Source organism: Tursiops truncatus, chromosome 13 (assembly GCF_011762595.2).
Source record: "Tursiops truncatus isolate mTurTru1 chromosome 13, mTurTru1.mat.Y, whole genome shotgun sequence".
Taxonomy (NCBI): domain Eukaryota; kingdom Metazoa; phylum Chordata; class Mammalia; order Artiodactyla; family Delphinidae; genus Tursiops; species Tursiops truncatus.
In genome coordinates this window covers 11931581-11953724 of record NC_047046.1, presented here as the reverse complement: position 1 = coordinate 11953724, position 22144 = coordinate 11931581, and the positions used below count along the sequence as shown (strand labels likewise).

At 48.1% G+C, this 22144-nt stretch overlaps 1 protein-coding gene across 2 annotated transcripts in view; it reads right to left on the bottom strand.

The window, feature by feature from the left end:
* The window catches only part of TESC (tescalcin), a 62898-nt gene that overhangs the window by 12237 nt on the left and 28517 nt on the right, over positions 1-22144 (bottom strand). The window contains exon 3 of one of the 2 annotated variants that reach the window (XM_033836926.2): positions 1935-2015. The exons of the other annotated variant lie outside the window; for it this stretch is intronic. Coding sequence (XP_033692817.1) covers positions 1935-2015 — 81 coding nt within the window. The remainder of the gene's footprint in view (positions 1-1934; positions 2016-22144) is intronic. 2 annotated transcript variants of the gene reach the window in all.

Below are 22144 nucleotides of genomic sequence, written 5' to 3'. Positions count from 1 at the left end.
CTCGGGGGAGGCAGGGTTTGCCAGGACCTCTGGGGTGTCATCCTCTCTTCACCTTAGCACACCTAGGGCCAGGAGACACCAGCCCCTCTAGCTCCAACCCACAGAAGGCTGGGTCCCCGGGGCCCGGCCAACTTCACAACTGGCCCAGTCTCGTCCAGCCGTTTGGAAACAAGCCTCACAGACACATACATGCAGGCGTGTGTCTATACAGACACATGTTAGGTGTCCCTAGGCTCTGGTCACCCTGCACCATCTTCTTGTGATGCCTCCAACTCTAGGCCCTGACAACCATATCGTCTCCACGTTTGGGGGCCGCATCACCGCTCCCCCTGCCACCTCCCCTCTCCACTAGCTGTCAGTCCCCCCCAATCCTGCTCTGCCTCACTGCCCACCCAGGCCTCCCTCTGGGATTCCGCAGGCAGAACGAGGATTAAAAAGGAGCTGAGGGCCCTGCCCACCCGACACCTCTCACCATGCTTGGCCTTCTGTGCTCCAGCCAGGCCCCCTCTGCCACTCGCACCACTCCCCGTGCCACAGGGTCTTTGCACGTGCAGTTCTGGTCTCTCTCTGCTTTGCCTAGTTAACTCCTGGGCACTCTCTCCTCAGGTCTCACCCCACAGGTCCGGGAGGAAGGCCTCTGCATTTTCTGGGGCAGCCTGAGGACCCCGTAGCCCCAACCCATAAACAGGTGAGGCCCGGAGTCTTCCTTAGGGCCCTGCAGCCCTGGCAGAACCAGAGCTGGGCAGTTCAGGCTCGTACAACTTGAAACCCATCCGGGAGTCCCCACCCATGATACGACCTCAAGGAAGGGACATGCCTATTCCCTTCCTTCCTCTTTCTGCCAGTTCTCTCTGCTTCTCAGCGATCTCTGCAGACACAGGGTGTCAGGCCTGGGCCCCTGGTGTGTTTGTCCACAGGTTCTGGCAACCTGGAGAGGGCGTGACCCCCTCACCCCCCCACCCCTGCACCTCTCCACCAAGCCTCAGACACAGTGATCTCCACGAGGATATGTGAGTCTTTCAACTCCGATGACACTAGACATTTGGGGACATGAACTCAGGTGTCAGCCTCAGCTTTGGGATACTGTCCATGGTGCCTGTCTCTGCCTCAGTCTGTAAGCCAGGGTGCTGTGCGTAACGACAGCTACCCTGGCTCTTTAACATACCTCATCTCAGCACAGCCTCACAGCAACCCTGAGAGGCAGGTGCTATTATCACCTCCGTTCTATATGTGAGAAAATCGAGGCAGCCTCCGAGAGGGGCCCCAGTGACCCTGCCTCCTGGTACTCATGCCCCATGTAGTCCCCTTTCCAAGTGCGAGGTGACCCAGTGACTTCTGACGAGGACAATACAGCAAAAGTCATGGCATGTTATCTGCAAGATGAAGTTACCAAAAGATGGTGTTTTCCATCTCAGGTGTCCAATCTCTCTCTCTCTCTCATTGGAACAGCTTACTCTGGAGGAGGCCAGCTGCCAGGTGTGGTAGCCCTGGTGACTGGTCCATGAGATGCCTCCAGCCAATAGCCAGGAGAGTGAGCTCGGAAGCAGAGCCTCCCCCAATCGAGCCTTCAGGTGAATGTAGCCCCAGCTGACCCACCCTGAGCCTGAGAACCCAGATCCCTGACTCTCAAAAATGGTTAGCCAATAAATATATATTGTTTCAAACTGCTAAGTTTGGGGGTAATTTGTTTCACAGCCAAAGCTAACTAATACAGAGGCCTAGAGAGATTGAGTGAGCTGTCCCAAGTCACCCAGCCATGAATCCAGGACTGCCAGACCCTGGACCTGTGGCTTGTAGCTCCTACCTGACAAAGCCCCCTCTTCTCTGCGTCAGCTTAAGGGGCTGTTCCGAGCACACGAGTCATGCAAGAAGTTACAAGGGCAAATGCTCCCCCAAAGTCACCCACCATCGGCAGCTCCAGGAGAAAGGCCCACCTGTTGTCGAAGAAGGCACGGACGATTTTGGATCTGATCGGGTTGAGCTCCAGGTCAGGGATGTTGTTGAAGTTCTCCTTGCTAGGTACCAAGGAGGGGGCGCACCGGGGAAAGAGTGAGAAAAGAAAGCAGACGTCAGAGAGCATGTTCATCGCTTCTCAAGCTGTGTTGTTTTATCCTGAGCAGACTCCACGCGAACAGTCCAGAATGAGACAGGACTGGAATATGCTGCACTGGTCTGTCTCCTCCTCTAACCTCTGGACTGGCAGGACCACAGAGGGTCTGGAGGCTCAGAGATGCCCTTGTGAATCTGATAAACGTCCTAGACACCCACCCCCAGGAAGATGCAGCAACACAAGATCTGCACCCCATTCCGAGGGGTCAGAGAACCCAGGCAGGGAAACCCTCAGTTGGCCCTTCTGGAATCAGAGAAGCAGGATGCTGGCTTGGAGCTTTGGAAGACAGTGTGGCAGGTCCTCAACAAGTGAGAAACATGGAGTTATCATGAGACCCAGGGATTCCACTCCTGGGTATATACCTGGGTATGTCCCTAGAGAAATGAAAACTCATCCACATAAAAATCTGCCCATGAATATTCATAGAAGCATTCTTCCTAACAGCCATAAAGTAGAAACGCCCCAAATGTCTACCAGCAGATAACTGGATAAATATGGTCTATCCATATAAGAGAATAGTATTCAGCCATAGAAAGGAATGAAATACAGATACAGGCTACAGCACGGACGGACCTTAAAGACACAGCGCTAAGTGAAAGACGGCAGACGCAAAAGACCACATAGCGTATGATTTCATTCACATGAAATGTTCAGAATAAATCAATCCACAGAGACAGAAAGTAGCTTAGTGACTGCCAGGGGCTGGGGGATTGGGAGTGATGGGGAGCGGGGATGGTGTCTACAGGTCTGGGGATGGTGTCTACAGGTCTGGGGATGGTGTCTACAGGTCTGGGGATTCTTTTGCGGATGATGAAAATGTTGTAAAATTGACTGTGGTGATGGATGCATAACTCTGTAAACATACTAAAAGCCACTGCATTGCACATCTTAGTGGGTGAATTGTAGGATATGTGAACTGTATTTCAGCAAAGCTGTTTAAAAAAAGAGAGAGAGAGAGGGACCTCCCTGGTGGTCCAGTGGTTAAGACTCCACGCTTCCACCGCAGGGGGCGTGGGTTCCATCCCCGGTCTCCCTGCTCGGGGAACAGGATCCTGCATGCCAAACAGTAGCACGGCCAGAAAAAAGAGAGAGGGAGGAGAGATGCTTGCAGCAGAGGGTGAATTTCAAACACAGACACTCTGTTGCTGCGCACAGGTGTTGCTGGGTCCTAGAGGCTGTGGGTTTGCAGGCGTGGAGGCAGGCAAGTCCCTCATCTACCTGACCTTCCTGCATAAGGCCATCCTTTGTTCTCGGAATCTGCTTCCAGCTCCCTGGACTTCAACGGGCAGTGGCCTTGGAAGGGACCCAGGGCACAGGCTGGGAATTCCGGTGAACAAGGGGGCACGCCCAGTGGGGAGAGGAGGAAGGATATTAGCCACTTAAAACGAGGATGTCCAGGAGCCCTCAGATTCAGAACTTGAAACTAGAACCAACCCATGCTGGGAAGGAGGAAGTGTCACATACACGGAGAATTCAGCACCGTCAGAGCTGGAAGGTCCTGTCATGACACAGCTGACCCCTGTCCTGCCCCCACCTTACAGATGGGGATGCTGAGGCTCAGGGAGGAGAAGGAGGACCTGCCTGGGGCCCCGACACCTCCGTGTTCTCTCCATCTCTGTGTGTCTCCGCCTCTCCCCATCCCCCAGCGCTCCCAGCTCGGCCTGCTCGCAGCACTTGGCCAAACTCAGGAGCCGGCGTCAGTGGACGCCAACATTTTAGATTCCCGAGAGCCCAGTCCTAAAGGGGGCGACACAGAGCAGCTGGCCTGCAGCAATGGAATACTTATTTGGCCATAAAAAAAGGAATGCAGTACTGACTCATGCTACAACACAGATGAACCTCACAAGCGTGAACCTTATTTCCCCACTTAGCAGTGAAAGAAGACACACAAAAGGCCACACGGTGTATGATTCCATTTATACGAAATGTCCAGAATGAGCAAATCCATAGAGACAGAGAGCAGACTGGTGGGTGCCAGGGGCCGGGGGATAGGTAATGGCTCGTAGGCACAGGGTTTCTTTTGGGGGTGATGAAAACATTCTAAAATTGACTGTAGACTTCAAGTGGGCGAAGTGTGTCGCATGTGAAATATATCTCAATGAGGCTGTTTTAAAATATCCCTAAGCTATTTTTAAAAACCAAAAAGCGAAGAACCACTGCACTATCGCTCCATCGATATAAAGAACAAAACGTGAGGCGCTCACCTGTGCAGGTTCACGGTCAGCTACCGGGAATGCTGACTAGGAGGGAGCAGGAGGGAGCTCTTGGGGCTGACGATGTTCTGCCCTTGCTCTGGGTTTGGGGTCACGGCTGTGTTCAGTCTGTGAAAGATCATCTCACCACCCCTGTCCCTTTTCCCCATGCACATGACAGTCGCCCCACACTGGCACAGGCCCCCATCCTCCCCTCCTTCCTAGTGAGTGGAAAGCAGCCACAGGAGGAAACAGAAAACCCAGAGCCGCCGGGATGGGAACAGGTCAAGTTAAAGGGGCCACGTGGAGCTTGAGAGGGGATGTGGGGAGAAGGGAAAGGAAGCGAGCAGCTGCTAGTTGGCAGGAGACCCCCAAGCCCTGTCTGGCTTTCACTGGCCAGGGGTCTTGGCTACTGCTAACTCTTCCTCAGCCTTAGTCTCCTCATCTGTGAAGTGGGCACAGCCTCTGGAGTCAGACTTGGGTTCTACCAGCTCTGCTGGGACAAGTGACTTAGCCTCTCTGAGCTTCCATTTGCTCCTCTACACACAGAAGCCTCGTGCGGCTGTCGCTCTCAGCACGGTGCCTGGCGAAGAGCAAGGGCTCCATGGATGGAGGCCTTCAGGCATCCGAGAGCACGGGGACGGGACTCTCGTCTCCACAGCACCACAGCCTCAAGGCCTCACACAGCTGAGGGCTGCGCAGGGGCTCAAAACACGGCGTGTGGACCGAACAGCTGAGCAGAAGGGACGGCGGGTGTGGGCAGGGCACCCGGCCCCCAGGCTCTGCTCCTTCCCCAGCCATCCACACCCTTTGGTGCCCCCCAGGAGTCAGTCTGCAGATCCTTGGAGAGCATCACAACCCCGCTCTGCCTTGCCGAGTCCTGGATGGGGCTCTCAGAGGAGCTTTGTCCCAGGGCTGCTGGAAGGACCACATGTGGGGACACGCCTGGGAAGTAGATCTGATTAATTCCCCAGGAGGGAACAGAGGCCAAAAATGGGGATGCTGCAGGTTCGGGGGGCACTGGGAGACACCGGTCCCCATGCTTGTGAAGGTGGCAAGAAGGGCCCCCCGGCACTATGACATCCTACAAAGGGCCAGAGGGACCCTGGCTGACTTGGGAGGGAGAGCAGACAGCAAGGCCCCAGGAGGAGGATAGAGGCAGAAGGACCTCGAAGAGCCTGACTGTGTGTCTGGAGGAGAAAATTAACAACAAAGAAGAGGTCTGACCGCCCAGAGGTGAGGCAGGTGCCAGGAATCGAACAGGGGACACAGTGTCTTTGGGTCCTGGCCGCACAGCCCCTGGCAGGTCTGTGCAGGTGTCTTTGAAGCCTAGCTGCCTTTCTCCAGAAGCTAGAACCACACTGTCCCTCACCACGGGCACCTTACTGACTCTCCAAGCCTCAGTTTCCTCATCTGTGAATTGCGTACAGACCAAGCACCACCCCCCAATATCAAAGGGGAAGTGAAGTCAAGTGCACCTGGGGGCCGGTCCAGGCTCTGCTCCTGACCAGGCATGTGGCCCTGGGTGAGCCACTGCATGTCCCAGAGCCTTGATTTCTCATCTGTAAAATGGGGATTGTGGGAATATCCCAGCAGGACCATGGCGTTAATGAAATGATTGAATGAGATAAACACAGGTAAGGTGCTTAGCATAATGCCTGACACGCAGTGAGACTGTCATTTTAAAATGATGATGGTGATAATTATAGCAGCAGCAGCAGCTGACCTTCTATGTACTCCCAAGGTGTCAGGTACTGTTCTGAGAGCCCTACATTATTATCCTACAAGGTAAGAACATATTTCCACCTTACAGATGAGGAAACCGAGGCAGAGAGCTGAAGAAATGTCTTACTGCTAAGAACAATACCCCTTAGGTGGCACCCGGAAGCTCTAGCCCGGGAGCAGCTTCTCCTAAGGGGCGTGGGGAGGGGACCAGGACCTTCCTGCCAGGATTTTTTGTGCAAAGGCATGGGGATGGGAGAACCATCTGGTGCCAAGTAGGGAATTCTTGGGAATTCCCTGCCTGGCCGTCCAGTGGTTAGGACTCAGTGCTTTCACTGTCATGGCCCGGGTTCAATCCCTGGTTGAGGAACTAAGATCCTGCAAGCCATGTGGTGCAGCCCCCCCCCCCCAAAAAAAAAGCAGGGAGAGAGAGTAGACAGCAGAAGCAAGAAGAACTACAATCCTGCAGCCTGTGGAACAAAAACCACATTCACAGGAAGACAGACAAGATGCAAAGGCAGAGGACTATGTACCAGATGAAGGAACAAGATAAAACCCCAGAAAAACAGCTAAATGAAGTGGAGATAGGCAACCTTCCAGAAAAAGAATTCAGAGTAATGATAGTGAAAATGACCCAGGACCTCGGAAAAACAATGGAGGCAAAGATCGAGAATATGCAAGAGATGTTTAACAAAGACCTAGAAGAAATAAAGAACAAACAAACAGAGACGAACAATACAATAACTGGAATGAAAACTACACTAGAAGGAATCAATAGCAGAAAAACTGAGGTAGAAGAACAGATAAGTGACCTGGAAGACAGAATGGTGGAATTCACTGCAGCGGAACAGAAAAAGAAAAAAAGAATGAAAAGAAATAAAGACAGCCTAAGAGACCTCTGGGACAGCATTAAATGCAACAACATTCGCGTTATAGGGGTCCCAGAAGGAGAAGAAAGAGAGAAAGGACCCGAGAAAATATTTGAAGAGATTATACTCGAAAACTTCCCCAACATGGGAAAGTTTTTAGCCACCCAAGTCCAGGAAGTGCAGAGAGTCCCATACAGGATAAACCCAAAGAGAAACACGCTGAGACATACAGTAATCAAATTTGCAAAAATAAAGACAAAGAAAAGTTATTGAAAGCAGCAAGGGAAAAATGACAAATAACATACAAGGGAACTCCCATAAGGTAAACAGCTGATTTCTCAGCAGAAACTCTACAAGCCAGAAGGGAGTGGCATGATATACTTAAAGTGATGAAAGGGAAGAACCTACAACCAAGATTACTCTGCCGGGCAAGGATTTCATTCAGATTCGATAGAGAAATCAAAAGCTTTACAGACAAGCAAAAGCTAAGAGGATTCAGCACCCCCAAACCAGCTCTACAGCAAATGCTAAAGGAACTTCTCTAAGTGGGAAACACAGGAGAAGAAAAGGACATACAAAAACAAACCCAAAACATTAAGAAAATGGTCATAGGAACATACATATCAATAATTACCTTAAACGTGAATGGATTAAATGCTCCAAGCAAAAGACACTGAAGGCTCGCTGAATGGATACAAAAACAAGACCCATATATGTGCTGTCTACAAGAGACCCACTTCAGACCTAGGGACACATACAGACTTAAAGTGAGGGGATGGAAAAATATATTCCATGCAAATGGAAATCACAAGAAAGCTGGAGTAGCAATGCTCATATCACATAAAATAGACTTTAAAATAAAGAATGTCACAAGAGACAAGGAAGGACACTACATAATGATCAAGGGATCAATCCAAGAAGAAGATATAACAATTATAAATATATATGCACCCAACATAGGTGCACCTCAATGCATAAGGCAACTGCTAACAGCTATAAAAGAGGAAATCGACAGTAACACAATAACAGTGGGGGACTTTAACACCTCACTTTTACACCAGTGGACAGATCATCCAGACAGAAAATTAATAAGGAAACACAAGCTTTAAATGACACAATAGGCCAGATAGATTTAATTGGTATTTATAGGACATTCCATCTGAAAACAGCAGATAACACTTCCTTCTCAAGTGCACATGGAACACTCTCCAGGATAGATCACACCTTGGGTCACAAATCAAGCCTCAGTAAATTTAAGAAAATTGAAATCATATCAAGCATCTTTTCTGACCACAACATTATGAGATTAGAAATCAATTACAGGGAAAAAAATGTACAAAACACAAACACATGGAGGCGAAACAATGTTACTAACTAACCAAGAGATCACTGAAGAAATCAAAGAGGAAATCAAAAAATACCTAGAGACAAATGACAATGAAAACGCGATGATCCAAAGCCTATGGGATGCAGCAAAAGCAGTTCTAAGAGGGCAGTTTATAGCTATACAAGCCTACCTCAAGAAACAAGAAAAATCTCAAATAAACAATCTAACCTTACACCTAAAGGAACTAGAGAAAGAAGAACAAACAAAACCCAAAGTTAGCAGAAGGAAACAAATCATAAAGACCAGAGCAGGAATAAATGAAATAGAAACAAAGAAAACAATAGCAAAGATCAATAAAACTAAAAGTTGGTTCTTCGAGAAGATAAACAAAATTGATAAACTATTAGCCACACTCATCAAGAAAAAGAGGGAGAGGACTCAAATCAACAAAATTAGAAATGAAAAAGGAGAAGTTACAACAGACACCACAGAAATACAAAGCATCCTAAGAGACTACTACAAGCAACTCTATGCCAATAAAATGGACAACCTGGAAGAAATGGACAAATTCTTAGAAAGGGATAACCTTCCAAGACAGAACCAGGAAGAAATAGAAAATGTGAACAGACCAATCACAAGTAATGAAATTGAAACTGTGATTAAAAATCTTCCAAGAAACAGAAGTCCAGGACCAGACGCCTTCACAGGTGAATTCTATCAAACATTTAGAGAAGGGCTAACAGCCATCCTTCTCAAACTCTTCCAAAAAATTGCAGAGGAAGGAACACTCCCAAACTCATTCTATGAGGCCACCATCACCCTAATACCAAAACCAGACAGATACTACAAAAAAAGAAAATTACAGGCCAATATAACTGATGAATATAGATGCAAAAATCCTCAACAAAATCCTAGCAAACAGAATCCAACACCACATTAAAAGGATCATACACCATGATCAAGTGGGATTTATCCCAGGAATGCAAGGATTCTTCAATATACACAAATCAATCAATGTAATACACCATATTAACACATTGAAGGAGAAAAACCATATTATCATCTCAATAGATGCAGAAGAAGCTTTTGACAAAATTCAACACCCATTTATGATAAAAACTCTCCAAAAAGTGGGCATAGAGGGAACCTATCTCAACATAATAAAGGCCATATACAACAAACCCACAGCAAACATCCTGCTAAATGGTGAAAAACTGAAAGCATTTCCTCTAAGATCAGGAACAAGACAAGGATGTCCACTCTCACCACTATTACTCAACATAGTTTTGGAAGTCCTAGCCATGGCAATCAAGAAGAAAAATAAAAGGAATACAAATTGGAAAACAGGAAGTAAAACTGTCACTGTTTGCAGATGACATGACATAGAGAATCCTAAAGATGCCACCAGAAAACTACTAGAGCTCATCAATGAATCTGGTAAAGTTGCAGGATACAAAATTAATGCACAGAAAAGTTGCCAGATACAAAATTAATGCACAGAAATCTCTTGCATTCTTATACACTAATGAAGAAAAATCTGAAAGAGGAATTAAGGAAACGCTCTCATTTACCACTGCAGCAAAAAGAATAAACTTTCTAGGAATAAACCTACCTAGGGAGACAAAAGACCTGTACACAGAAAACTATAAGACACTGATGAAAGAAATTAAAGATGATACCAACAGATGGAGAGATATACCATGTTCTTGGATTGGAAGAATCAATATTGTGAAAATGACTACCAAAATACTACCCAAAGCAATCTACAGATTCAATACAATCCCTATCAAATTACCAATAGCATTTTTTACAGAGCCAGAACAAAAAGTCTTAAAATTTGTATGGAGACACAAAAGACCAAGAATAGCCAAAACAGTCTTGAGGGAAAAAAACAGAGCTGGAGGAATCAGACTCCCTGACTTTAGACTATACTACAAAGCTACAGTAATCAAGACAATATGGTCCTGGCACAAAAACAGAAATATAGATCAGTGGAACAAGATAGAAAGCCCAGAGATAAACCCACGAATCTATGGTCAACTAATCTATGACAAAGGAGGCAAGGATATACAATGGAGAAAAGACAGTCTCTTCAATAAATGGTGCTGGGAAAACTGGACAGCTACACGTAAAAGAATGAAATTAGAACACTCCCTAACACCATACACAAAAATAAACTCAAAATGGATTAAAGACCTAAAAATAGGACAGGACACTATAAAACTCTTAGAGGAAAACATAGGAAAAACACTCTGACATAAAACACAGCAAGATCTTTTCTGACCCACCTCCTAGAGCAATGGAAATAAAAACAAAAGTAAACAAATGGGACCTAATAAAACTTAAAAGCTTTTGTACAGCAAAGGAAACCATAAACAAGACGAAAAGACAACCCTTAGGATAGGAGAAAATATTTGCAAACAATTCAATGGACAAAGGATTAATCTCCAAAGTATATAAACAGCTCATTCAGCTCAATATTTAAAAAAAACAACCCAATCCAAAAATGGGCAGAAGACCTAAATAGACATTTCTCCAAAGAAGACACACAGATGGCGGAGAAGCACATGAAAAGCTGCTCAACATCACTAATTATTAGAGAAATGCAAATCAAAACTACAACGAGGTATCACCTCACACCAGTTAGAATGGGCGTCATCAGAAAATCTACAAACAACAAATGCTGGAGAGGGTGTGGAGAAAAGGGAACCCTCTTGCATTGTTGGTGGGAATGTAAATGACACAGCCACTATGGAGAACAGTATGGAGGTTCCTCCAAAAACTACAAATAGAACTACCATATGACCCAGTAATCCCACTACTGGGCATATACCCAGAGAAAACCATAATTCAAAAAGACACATGTGGGCTTCCCTGGTGGCACAGTGGTTGGGAGTCTGCCTGCTGATGCGGGGGACGCGGGTTCGTGCCCCGGTCCGGGAGGATCCCACGTGCCACGGAGCGGCTGGGTCCGTGGGCCATGGCCACTGAGCCTGCGCGTCCGGAGCCTGTGCTCCGCAACGGGAGGGGCCGCAGCAGTGAGAGGCCCGCGTACCACACACAAAAAAAAAAGACACATGCACCCCAATATTTATTGCAGCCCTATTTACAATAACCAGGTCATGGAAGCAACCTAAATGCCCATCGACAGATGAATGGATAAAGAAGATGTGGTACATATATACAATGGAATATTACTCAGCCATAAAAAGGAATGAAATTGGGTCATCTGTAGAGACGTGGATGGATCTAGAGACTGTCATACAGAGTGAAGTCAGAAAGAGAAAAACAAATATCGTATATTAACGCATATATGTGAAACCTAAAAAATGGTACAGATGAACCAGTTTGCAGGGCAGAAATTGAGACACAGATGTAGAGAACAAACGTATAGACACAAAGCGGGGAAAGCGGCGGGGGTGGGGGTGGGGATGGTGGTGAGATGAATTGGGCAATTGGGATTGACATGTATACACTGATGTGTGTAAAATGGATAACTATTAAGAACCTGCTGTATAAAGAAATAAATAAAAGAATACAAAAAGAAAGCAGGGAACTCTTGGCGCTTCTCAAACATGAACGTGCACACGAATCCTGGGGATCGTGGTAAAATGCAGGTTCTGATTCAATAGTCCTGTAAAGGCCAGTTTCAGTCTCATTTTTCCTTCTTCCCCTCCCACCCCCAGGTGCCCATGGGGCTGGTTGAACCAACTCAGCCAAAGGTCTCCCTGCCACCCGTGGGAACAGCTCTGCTTCACCCTGAGCCCAGGGCTGGGGCTGGAGCTGATACACGGTGGCCAGTGGTCCAGCGATGCTGCCCCAGTGACCAGTTGGGAGGGGTCTACCCATGAGGGGTCCAGGGGCACACAGCTTCTGTGGGTTTACAACTTTCCCCCTCGAGTCCCCCTCGTGTTTCCTGTGCCAGGCTGAGTACTCTGTGAGCTCAGCCATGTTTAATCACCCTCACACCCCAATGATGGGTGACGCCAATGACCCCCCATTTTACAGGCAAGAAAATGAGGCCCAGAGAGGTGAAGTGACTAAGCCATCGTCACACAGCTAGTAGAAGAGCTTTGAATCCAGCTCTCACCACCCCCATGCACTTCCTCACACTTGCTATTTCCTTCAAGTTGTGGTTTTTAATTTAAACAGAGAGAACGAGAGAGATCTTCATGAGGCATCTGATCCCACCCAGCCCCGAGAGGCCCCATCGGGGACCCAGAAAGAGGGCAAGACAAGTGTCCAGCCCACAAAGGAAGGAAAGACGAAAAAACCACGAAGGAGGGTGGGCCGGGCACTTCCTCCTGCCTTGCGGTGTGGGTTGGTTTCCGGCGGCTTTGAGGCTCAGCTCAACTGCAAAGTTCTCTCTGCAAGTCTGGGGAGGATTCTCAGCCTGGAGCCCCGGCCTCCCTGCTCTCTGCTGGCCCAGGGCTTCACAGCTCAAGGAAAGACACGGGGCTCTCTCCTCTGCGGGCCGCATGCCCTACCCTCCCGGACCCCCTCCCTGCACTTAGTGTTGAGCTTGTGATGGTTGAACAGCAGGGTAACTGGGGGCCCACAGGGGCTCATGAAGGAAGGAGCACGTCTCATCTAGCCCGTGTCTTGGCAGGCAGTGCCGAGCCGCTCAAAGGGCAGCCTGGACAGCAGTGGCAGCAGCACCAGGGAGCTTGCGAGAAGTGGAGGGTCTTGGCTGGGCCCAACCAGCTGACTCAGAACCTGCATTTCACCTCGATCCCCAGGATCTGTACGCAAGTTTGTGTTTGAGAAGCTCTGAGAATTCCCTACTTGCACCAGGCGGTTCTCTCATCCACATGCCTTTGCACAACAGATTCCGGCAGGAAAGCCCCGGTCCCCCCGCCCCCGGACAAATGCCTCTTCCAAAAGCTGAGGCAGCATCAGCGACCTGATTCCTCCCCGCACGCGCTTCCCGCCCCGCCCCCCACTGCTGCTCCATGCCCGGCCCGGCCGCACCCCAATACCGGTCACGTACTCATTACAGGGGGAGCGACAGGTATTGCAGCACCTTCCAGGTGGCAGACCCTGTTCTGCGTGCTGGCTTCAGCAGCGATGCGAAAGACATGATCCCTCCTGGGGTTCCAGTGGGGGAAATGATAGAGACAGAAAACGGAGGGACTTCCCCGGTGGTCCAGGGGTTAAGACTCTGCCTTCCAGTGCAGGAGGCGTGGGTTCGGTCCCTGTTTGGGGAACTCAGATCCCACATGCCGTGGGGTGTGGCCAAAAACTTAAGAAAGAAAATGACACTTAAGAGTTAATGGTATCAAAGTCACACTGGCTAAAGAAGGAAAACAACACACTTTTTAAAAAAAAGAAAAAAAAGAAAAGAAAACGGAGCATCTCAGGCAGTGAGAAGCGCTTCGCAGACACATCGAGCACATCGGGGATGGATGAGACCGCAGGCAGCTGGTGCAAGTCTCCGTGGGCTGGTCTGGGAACGGCCTCACGGTGAAGGTGACACGTGAGCACAGACCCGCGGGAGGCGAGTGCTCAACCCCAGGGGACACCTGGCAACGTCTGGAGACAGTTCTGGCTGTCGCACTGGGAAGAGGTACTACAGGCAGCCAGGGATGCGGTTCCACATCCTACAACGTACATGACAGGCTCCCCCCCAACCAACAAGAGTGATCCAGCTCCAAGCGCCCGTGGAAAGCCTATTCCGGCTTCTAAAAGCATTTCAGAAAGAAGGAACGGTGCGTGCTAGAGCCCTGAGGCGGGAACAGGAAGAACGTCCACGCGGCTGGAACAGAAGGAGTAAAAGGCAGATGGTCAGGAGATCGGAGGGGTGGTGGGCGCAGGGCTCTGCAGGACACGCACTGACCAGGCAGCCCTGACTTCTTCTCCTCGGCGAGACGGAGCAGCCTTAGCAGAGAAGTGCCATTTTCGGAATCTCCCCCCACCATGCATCACTGTGGGTCTATACGAGGGTGGGGCAGGGAGAACAGGAGCAGGAGGTCTTGGGGGGGGGGTGGCTGCTATGATAACTAACCCAGGTGAGAGCTGATGGCAGCCTGGATGGGAGGTCCGGGGTGGGGGGCGACGGGGGGCTTTGCCCTGGGATGTATTAAGCGTGAGATGCCTTTGGGACATCAAGGGGACGGGCAGGGGCTAGGTGAGTCTGGAGTTCAGAGGAGATGGCCCGGCCGGAGATACAAATTAGACAGTTAATATCCAGGTGGTATGTTGAGCCAGCACTGAGTCTTTTATTTCGGGTCCTTCCTACGGCCAAGGCGGGCCTCCAAGATCTGCCCCCAACTCTCCCGTCCTCTCATCACTCGGGCTGATGGAGCTCGGTCCCACCTCCGCCTGGAGCATCCTTCCCTCTTCCCTCCACACACCGGCCCCTTCTTTCCATTCTGCTCTCAGCCTCAGGGCGGCCACCTCAGGGGGGCCTTCACGACCACCTGTCCCAAGGTCCTTCTCCACGTGGTGGTCCCAAGGGATGCACCCTCTCTGCCCCGTTTCCTTCGTCACTGTATATAACAAGCTGGCTTATACGCTAGTTACCTCGCTCACACTCACACGCACACACCTGAACAGAAGCCCCCCCCCCCCCCGAGGGGCAGAGGGAGCCTCACTTCTCATTCGGTCTCCTCGGCACTAGAACCTGCCATGGAAGGTCTTAACACCTGCTTTTGTAAAGCAAGGACTGAGTCAAGTATTAATAGTCCTGGGAAAAGAATCTGTTAAAAAAAATTTTTGTATGTGAGTCCCTAAATCTAGGACCATTTAGGGAGCTTCTTCCTGATCTGGGGGACACCTGGGCACCCTTTCACACCAAACTGATGCCTTCATGGGTCCCCTTCTCACATCTGACCTCACACGGTCCCCTGAGCAGGTGTGAGAGCCCCGGGGCCACTCTCACCTGCTGTTTCCTGGGCAGTTTTACAAGTAACTGCGGGTTTTTCTTTTTAAGTGAATGTGTATCATCCTAGCTGAGGCTTTAAAGGGAGTCCTCGTAAACTCCTGGAATACGTTAAATACTGACAGTGAAACAGCCTCACCATCTAAGTGGGGCCTCAGTTCTTTCACTGTTGTGAGTACTTCTTAAAAAAAGAAAAAGTAAATCCTCAGTTATTTGACAGGTTAAAAAACAAAGCGACTGGGTTAAAAAGTGACTTCACTTGGGGAAAAGCGATGTGATCACAGTGGTTCAGGGCTCTGGCTATTCCAACAGCCAGCCTTGCTGTGGGACCTTAACCTTCTTAGCCTCAGTTTCTTCATCTGACAAATGGGGTAATGGTGTGAACTTCATGCCGAGACCCTCGAGACCACACAGCTAACAGCTAACCTCTCACTGGATAAAGCCGTGAGAGGCACGGCCGAGGGATGCAAAACAAGCCCTGGAGTCAGGACTTTTGCTGACATCTGGCCCATCACAGTGCTGCTCGGCACTTTGGTGGCGCTGGACAGTGGGCAGCTGCGTCCTTTTTCTTCCCCGTGTACATCTGTGGTTGCGTTCATCCCGGGAATCACTCCACATGTGGTGGCTCGATGCAGCTAAAAATATTTTTGTAATGCAGCTCTATCTAATCAGGCACCCTCCTGGCCCCCATCACTAGATTTGAAGGATTCCATCGCATCTATTTCTGGGGGTTGGAGAGCCTGCCAGGGCACTATCAGGAAGTCAAAGGCTGCTGTTTAAAACATTTGATGCTCAAGGGACCCCATTAAAGAAAGGAGAAGTGCAAGAAACCAGTACTGTATTTTCTTCACTGTCTAAAATCAGCATAGTTTAACAAGCTTATTTATGGAAGGTCTTCCCTGTTAGAAGAAAAGCTTTTGAGGACAGAAGTCTCTGCATATTAGGTGCTCAATTAATGAGTCAGATGAACATTTTCTATCCAAGCATTTTTCATCAAGAGGCCTCAGAACAGAGTGCTTTGTGATCAGGGTGGATTCAGGTTTGGGGGGTCCAGAAACACATATAATCTGGGGGGCCCTCTTGAAGAAAAAGAGTTCAGCATTAGGAATTCTTCAAAAAGTCAGTTGCTGGGACTTGTAAGGAACCCATACAGAGTGGGGCCCTGACGCGCTGGCTTTGAAGCCTCAGGGTAAACTCACCCCTGGATGTCCTTACATGATTTTTCAGAAAAAGAGGGGACAGGACCAGATATGGGTAGGAAGTGGTGGGTTAAAATTAAAAACAATTTTCGCGATTTTTACCCCATAGGATTTTTTTAAAAGCTATATTCAACTTATTGAAGTCATAAGTTCAGAAACCTGGGCTTCCCTGGTGGCGCAGTGGTTAAGAATCCACCTGCCAATGAAGGGGACACGGGTTCGAGCCCTGGTCCGGGAAGATCCCACATGCCGTGGAGCAACTAAGCCCATGCGCCACAACTACTGAGCCTGTGCTCTAGAGCCCGTGAGCGACAACTACTGAGCCTGCGTGCCACAACTACTGAAGCCCGTGTGCCTAGAGCCCGTGCTCTGCAACAAGAGAGGCCACTGCAGTGAGAAGCCCACGCGCCACAACGAAGAGTAGCTCCCGCTCGCCGCAACTGGAGAAAGCCCACGCGCAGCAACGAAGACCCAATGCAGCCAAAAATAAATAAATAAAATAAATAAATTCAGAAACCCAATTCTTCATTAAACTTTTAAACACAACGTACAAGTCCTACTAGTCTATGTATAAATGCTGCAGGTGTAAATGGTCACTTTTAAGGGGCTTTCTGCACTGGAAGTATTCCAAAGTCCCCCCATGGGACCCTAGTAACCTCTCGGGCACCTTTGTTCTCTGAGAGGGAGGGGGGCAGAGGGGGCCACATCCCACACCCCTCCCAGACTGGGGTACTGGGGACCTTGCTCAGGGGACCCCAGTCAACGACTTTCACAAATCTTGACACTAAAGAAACAAAGCTCTGTTCTATGCTCCAAAACCCCAGCGTGGCCCAGGGACTCCTGGATGTTCCCCTGGACATGCCCAGGGATCAGAGAGGTTGAAGGCCCAGCCTGGGGTCACACAGGAAACCCTTTGCAGAACAGGGACCAGATCACAGTCCAGGGCCGCTCATCCCTTCTGCCCAGGGAGAACGTGTAGGAAAGCCTAGGAGGACTGGAAAAACCGCCCCATCGCCCTTCTCCAGGCCCTAGAGGGTGGACTAGAATTAGGCAGAGCAGTTCCAGGGCACTGGGAAGAGGCCCTTCCTGCAGGCCTGTTTGCATAAGCGCTGCAGTCGAGTGGTGTTACCTCCTTCCTGCATGCTGGGCCGGGCTATCACTGTGTATAGCTGACACTACCCGCCCAGCAGAGACTGCAGCCACTGCAGCAGGCGCTGTGGTGTTGGGAATGATACCCCGCATCCCAGGACGGTAAGGGCGGAGGGTCCTCAGAGAGCAGAACGGGGAGACTGAGGCCCTCACAGGACACTCGCAAGTCAAAGCCATGCCCCCAGCTTCCTTACAGAGGGATCTCAGCACCGGCTTCAAATCAGCTCCTCCACTTATGAGCTGTGTGACCAGGAGCCAGGTACGTGACCTCCCCGAGCCTCACCTTCACACGTGTCCAACGGGGAGAATACGTGTTCCTACCACTACCTGTGGGGTTGTATAAGGCGGAAGTAACAGACTGTGCAGCATAAAATGTGCTGAAACAATAGCTTCTACCTGTGAACAGTCCCCATGTGCCGGGCCCCCAGATAAATTCTTCTACCCGGAATATATAAACCCTGTGAGGGAAAGACTACAAACAACAACAGGTCTCATCTATGCCATGCTCGATGGACTACAGAGAACTCCTCTAGTCAATACGCTCACTCACTTGTTCCTCACTCCTTTGCTCTCTCATTCATTCATTCATTCAATCAATCAACTCCTCCCAGAGCATCGACCCTGTTACAAGCCCTGGACTCAGCATAGAGCCAGGGGAACAGACCCAGTTCCTGCCCCACAAGGGGCTGATAGTCTGTTGCAGGGGATGGGTGGCTGGAAGGGGAGCAGTTACAACTCTGGGCTGGGGCACCCCCAGGAGGAATCTGTGGGGGTTAGGAGGCAGGAGGGTGTCTTGGAGGAGGTGGTGTCCACACTGAGACCTCAGCAAAGCAAAACCCAGCAGCTGAAGACCCTGGTGGACCCCAGCTAAAGGGCATGGACATGACATTGACTGGGGAGCCCCCGAGGGCTCGGGAGCAGGGGCTGCTCCCTGCGTCCAGGTAGATATAATCAGGGCTTGCTTGAGGGCAGGGGTGGAAAGGGCAATGCATATGGTGCTCCCAGGGGTGGGTGTGCAGGAGATACGTAAGTGGGGTGCAGGGTGGCGGGCACAGTCACCAGCTCAAACCTTCCCAAGTCCTGGCTTGACCTACGAGGCATGGGAAATAGGAGGCTGCACATGGACCTCTCAGCACCTGGGGGTGGACAGCAGCACCTAGCCAAGCCTGGAGGGCAAACAGGGTGCCACCCCCAGATTCTAGGCACCTCACCAAGACTGCCCATGACAGGTAAAAATGCAGAGTCCCAGGCCCCACTACGGTCCCGTGAATCAAAACCTGTGTTTTAGCAAGATACCCGGGTGATTTGCACGTACACGCATGCTGGGAAAGAACCAGTGTAGACTATTCACAATAGCAAGACATGGAAACAGCCTAAATGTCCATCAACAGATGAATGGATAAGGAAGATGTGGCACATATATACAATGAATACTACTCAGCCATAAAAATGAATGAAATAATGCCATTTGCAGCAACATGGGTGGACCTAGAGATTATCATATTAAGCGAAGTAAGTCAGAAAAAGACAAATACCATATGATATCACTTATACGTGGAATCTAAAATATGACATAAATATACCTATCTATGAAACAGACACACAGACACAGAGCACAGACTCGTGGTTGCCAAGGGGGAGGGGGTTGGGAGAGGGAGGGATTGGGAGTTTGGGATTAGCAGATGTAAACTATTATATACAGAATGATTGCAAGGGAAGAGGTAAAGCTGTCACTATATGCAGATGACATGATACTATATATAGAAAACCCTAAGGACTCCACACAAAAATTAGTAGATCTGATAAATGAATTCAGCAAACTAGCAGGATACAAGATTAACATTCAGAAATCAGTTGCATTTCTTTACACTAACAATGAAATATCATTAGAAAGGGAATGTAAAAAAATAATACCTTTTAAAATCACACCAAAAACAACAAACAAACAAAAAAAAACCTAGGAATAAACCTGACCAAGGAGGTGGAAAGACTTATACGCTGAGAACTATAAAACATTAATAAAAGAAATTAAAGAAGATTCAAAGAAATGGAAAGATAGCCCATGCTCTTGGAGTGGAAGAATTAATATTGTTAAAAGACCAATACTACCCAAAGCAATCTACAGGTTTAATGTAACCCCTATCAAATTACCCATGACATTTTTCACAGAACTAGAATAATCCAAAAATTTACTTGGAACCATAAAAGACACAGAATTGCCAAAGCAATCCTGAGGGAAAAAAAACAACAACCAGGAGGCATAACTCTCGCAGACTTCAGACAATACTACAAAGCTACAGTAATCAAAACGGTTTGGTATTGACACAAAAACAGACAAACAGATCAACAAAACAGAATAGAGAATCAGAAATAAACCCACACGCCTATGGTCAATTAATCTTCAACAAAGGATGCAAGAATATAAAATGGGAAAAAGTCTCTTCAGCAAGTGGTGCTGGAAAAGTTGGACAGCTGCATGTAAATCAATGAAGTTAGAATACACCCTCACACCATGCACAAAAATAAACTAAAAAATGGCCTGAAGACTTAAACGTAAGACATGACACCATAAGACTAGAAGAGAGCATAGGCAAAACATTCTCTGACATAAATCATACTAATGTTTTCTTAGGTCAGTCTCCCAATGCAATAGAAATAAAACAAAAATAAACAAATAGGAACTAATCAAACTTACAAACTTTTTCACAGCAAAGAAAATCATTTAAAAAAAAATGAAAAGACAACCTACGGAATGGGAGAAAATACTTGCAAATGATGTGACCGACAAGGGCTTAATCTCCAAAATATACAAACAGCTCATACAACTCAACAACAAAAAACCAAACAACCCACTCCAAAAATGGGCAGAAGACCTAAACAGACATTTCTCCAAAGAAGACATACACATGGCTAGTAGTTACATGAAAAGCTGCTCAACATCACTAATTATTAGAGAATGCAAATCAAAAGTACAATGAGGTATCACCTCACACCAGTTAGAATGGGCATCCTCAGAAAATATACAAACAACAAATGCTGGAGAGGGTGTGGAGAAAAGGGAACCCTCCTACACTGTTGGCAGGAATGTACGTTGGTGCAGCCACTATGGAAAACAGTATGGAGGTTTCTCAGAAAACTAAAAACAGAATTACAATATGATCCAGCAATCCCACTACTGGGCATGTACCTGGACAAAACTATAATTCAAAAAGATACATACACCCCTATGTTCATAGCAGCACTGTTCACAATAGCCAAGACATGGAAACAACCTAAATGTCCATCAACAGATGAATGGATAAAGAAGATGTGGTACATATATACACTGGGATATTACTCAGCCATATAAAAGAATGAAATGATGCCATTTGCAGCAACATGGATGGACCTAGAGATTACCATACTAAGTGAAGTCAGTCAGAAAGAGAAAGACAAATACCATATGATATCACTTACATGTGGAATCTAAAATATGACACAAATGAACCTATCTACAAAACAGAAACTGACTCACAGACATAGAGAACAGACTTGTGGGTGCCGAGGGAGAGGGAAGGATTGGGAGTTTGGGGTTAGCAGATGCAAACTAGTATATACAGGATGGATAAACAACAAGATCCTACTGTATAGCACAGGGAACTATATCCAATCTCCTAGATAAACCATAATGGAAAAGAATATGAAAAAGAATGTAGGGACTTCCCTGGTGGCGCAGTGGTTAAGACTCCACGATCCCAATGCAGGGGGCCCGGGTCTGATCCTGGTCAGGGAACTAGATCCCACATATATGCTGCAACTAGGAGTTCACATGCCACAGCTAAGGAGCCCGTGGGCCGCAACTATGGATCCCTCCTGTGCAACCAAATAATAAAATAAAATTTTAAAAAGATCAGAAAATAACTTAAAAAAAGTCTGTATATATGTGTATAATTGGGTCACTTTGCCATACAGCAGAAATTAACATAACTTTGTAAACCAACTATACTTCAATTAAAAAAATAATGGATAAACAACAAGGTCCTACTGTATAGCACAGGGAACTACATTCAATACCCTGTAATAAACCATAATGAAAAAGAATATATATATGTACAGCTGAATCACTTTGCTGTACAGCAGAAATTAACAGAACATTGTAAATCAGCTATACTTCAATAACATTAAAAAAAAAAAAAAAAAAAAGTGTAGAGCTCAACGTTTCAGTACATCCTTGCAAAAGCCCATGAGGGGCCGCTGGGCGACACAGTCAGGGCTCGGATGCTGGAATCTCAAAGTGGGAGGGGCCTCCACCAGCACTGCCACCTCCTGCTCACACAGCACCTGTGCTCCCCACCTCCACTCCAGCCCGATAATCAACGGCCACTGCTCGGACATCTCAAGGTGGGTCCTCACGACCTCACCAACGGCCGAATGATGACAGTGCTGTTTGCCAAATGCCGAGGAACCCAGCTCGGAGCAGAAGCATCCTGCATGTGCTCATCTTTAATGCTTAAATCAAATCCCAAATGACCACATTCACTATATGGAGGAGACAGGCTCAGAGAAACAGAACAATTAACCCAAAGTCACACAGCCAGGGATATGGATGATCCAAATATGGTATGTTTCCCAAGTCTGGGTTTTGCCTCTGCTTCCCCCAAGTCTGAAAACACATGTGGAATTTGAACCTGAGACCTCTCACCAAGCCAAGACCCAC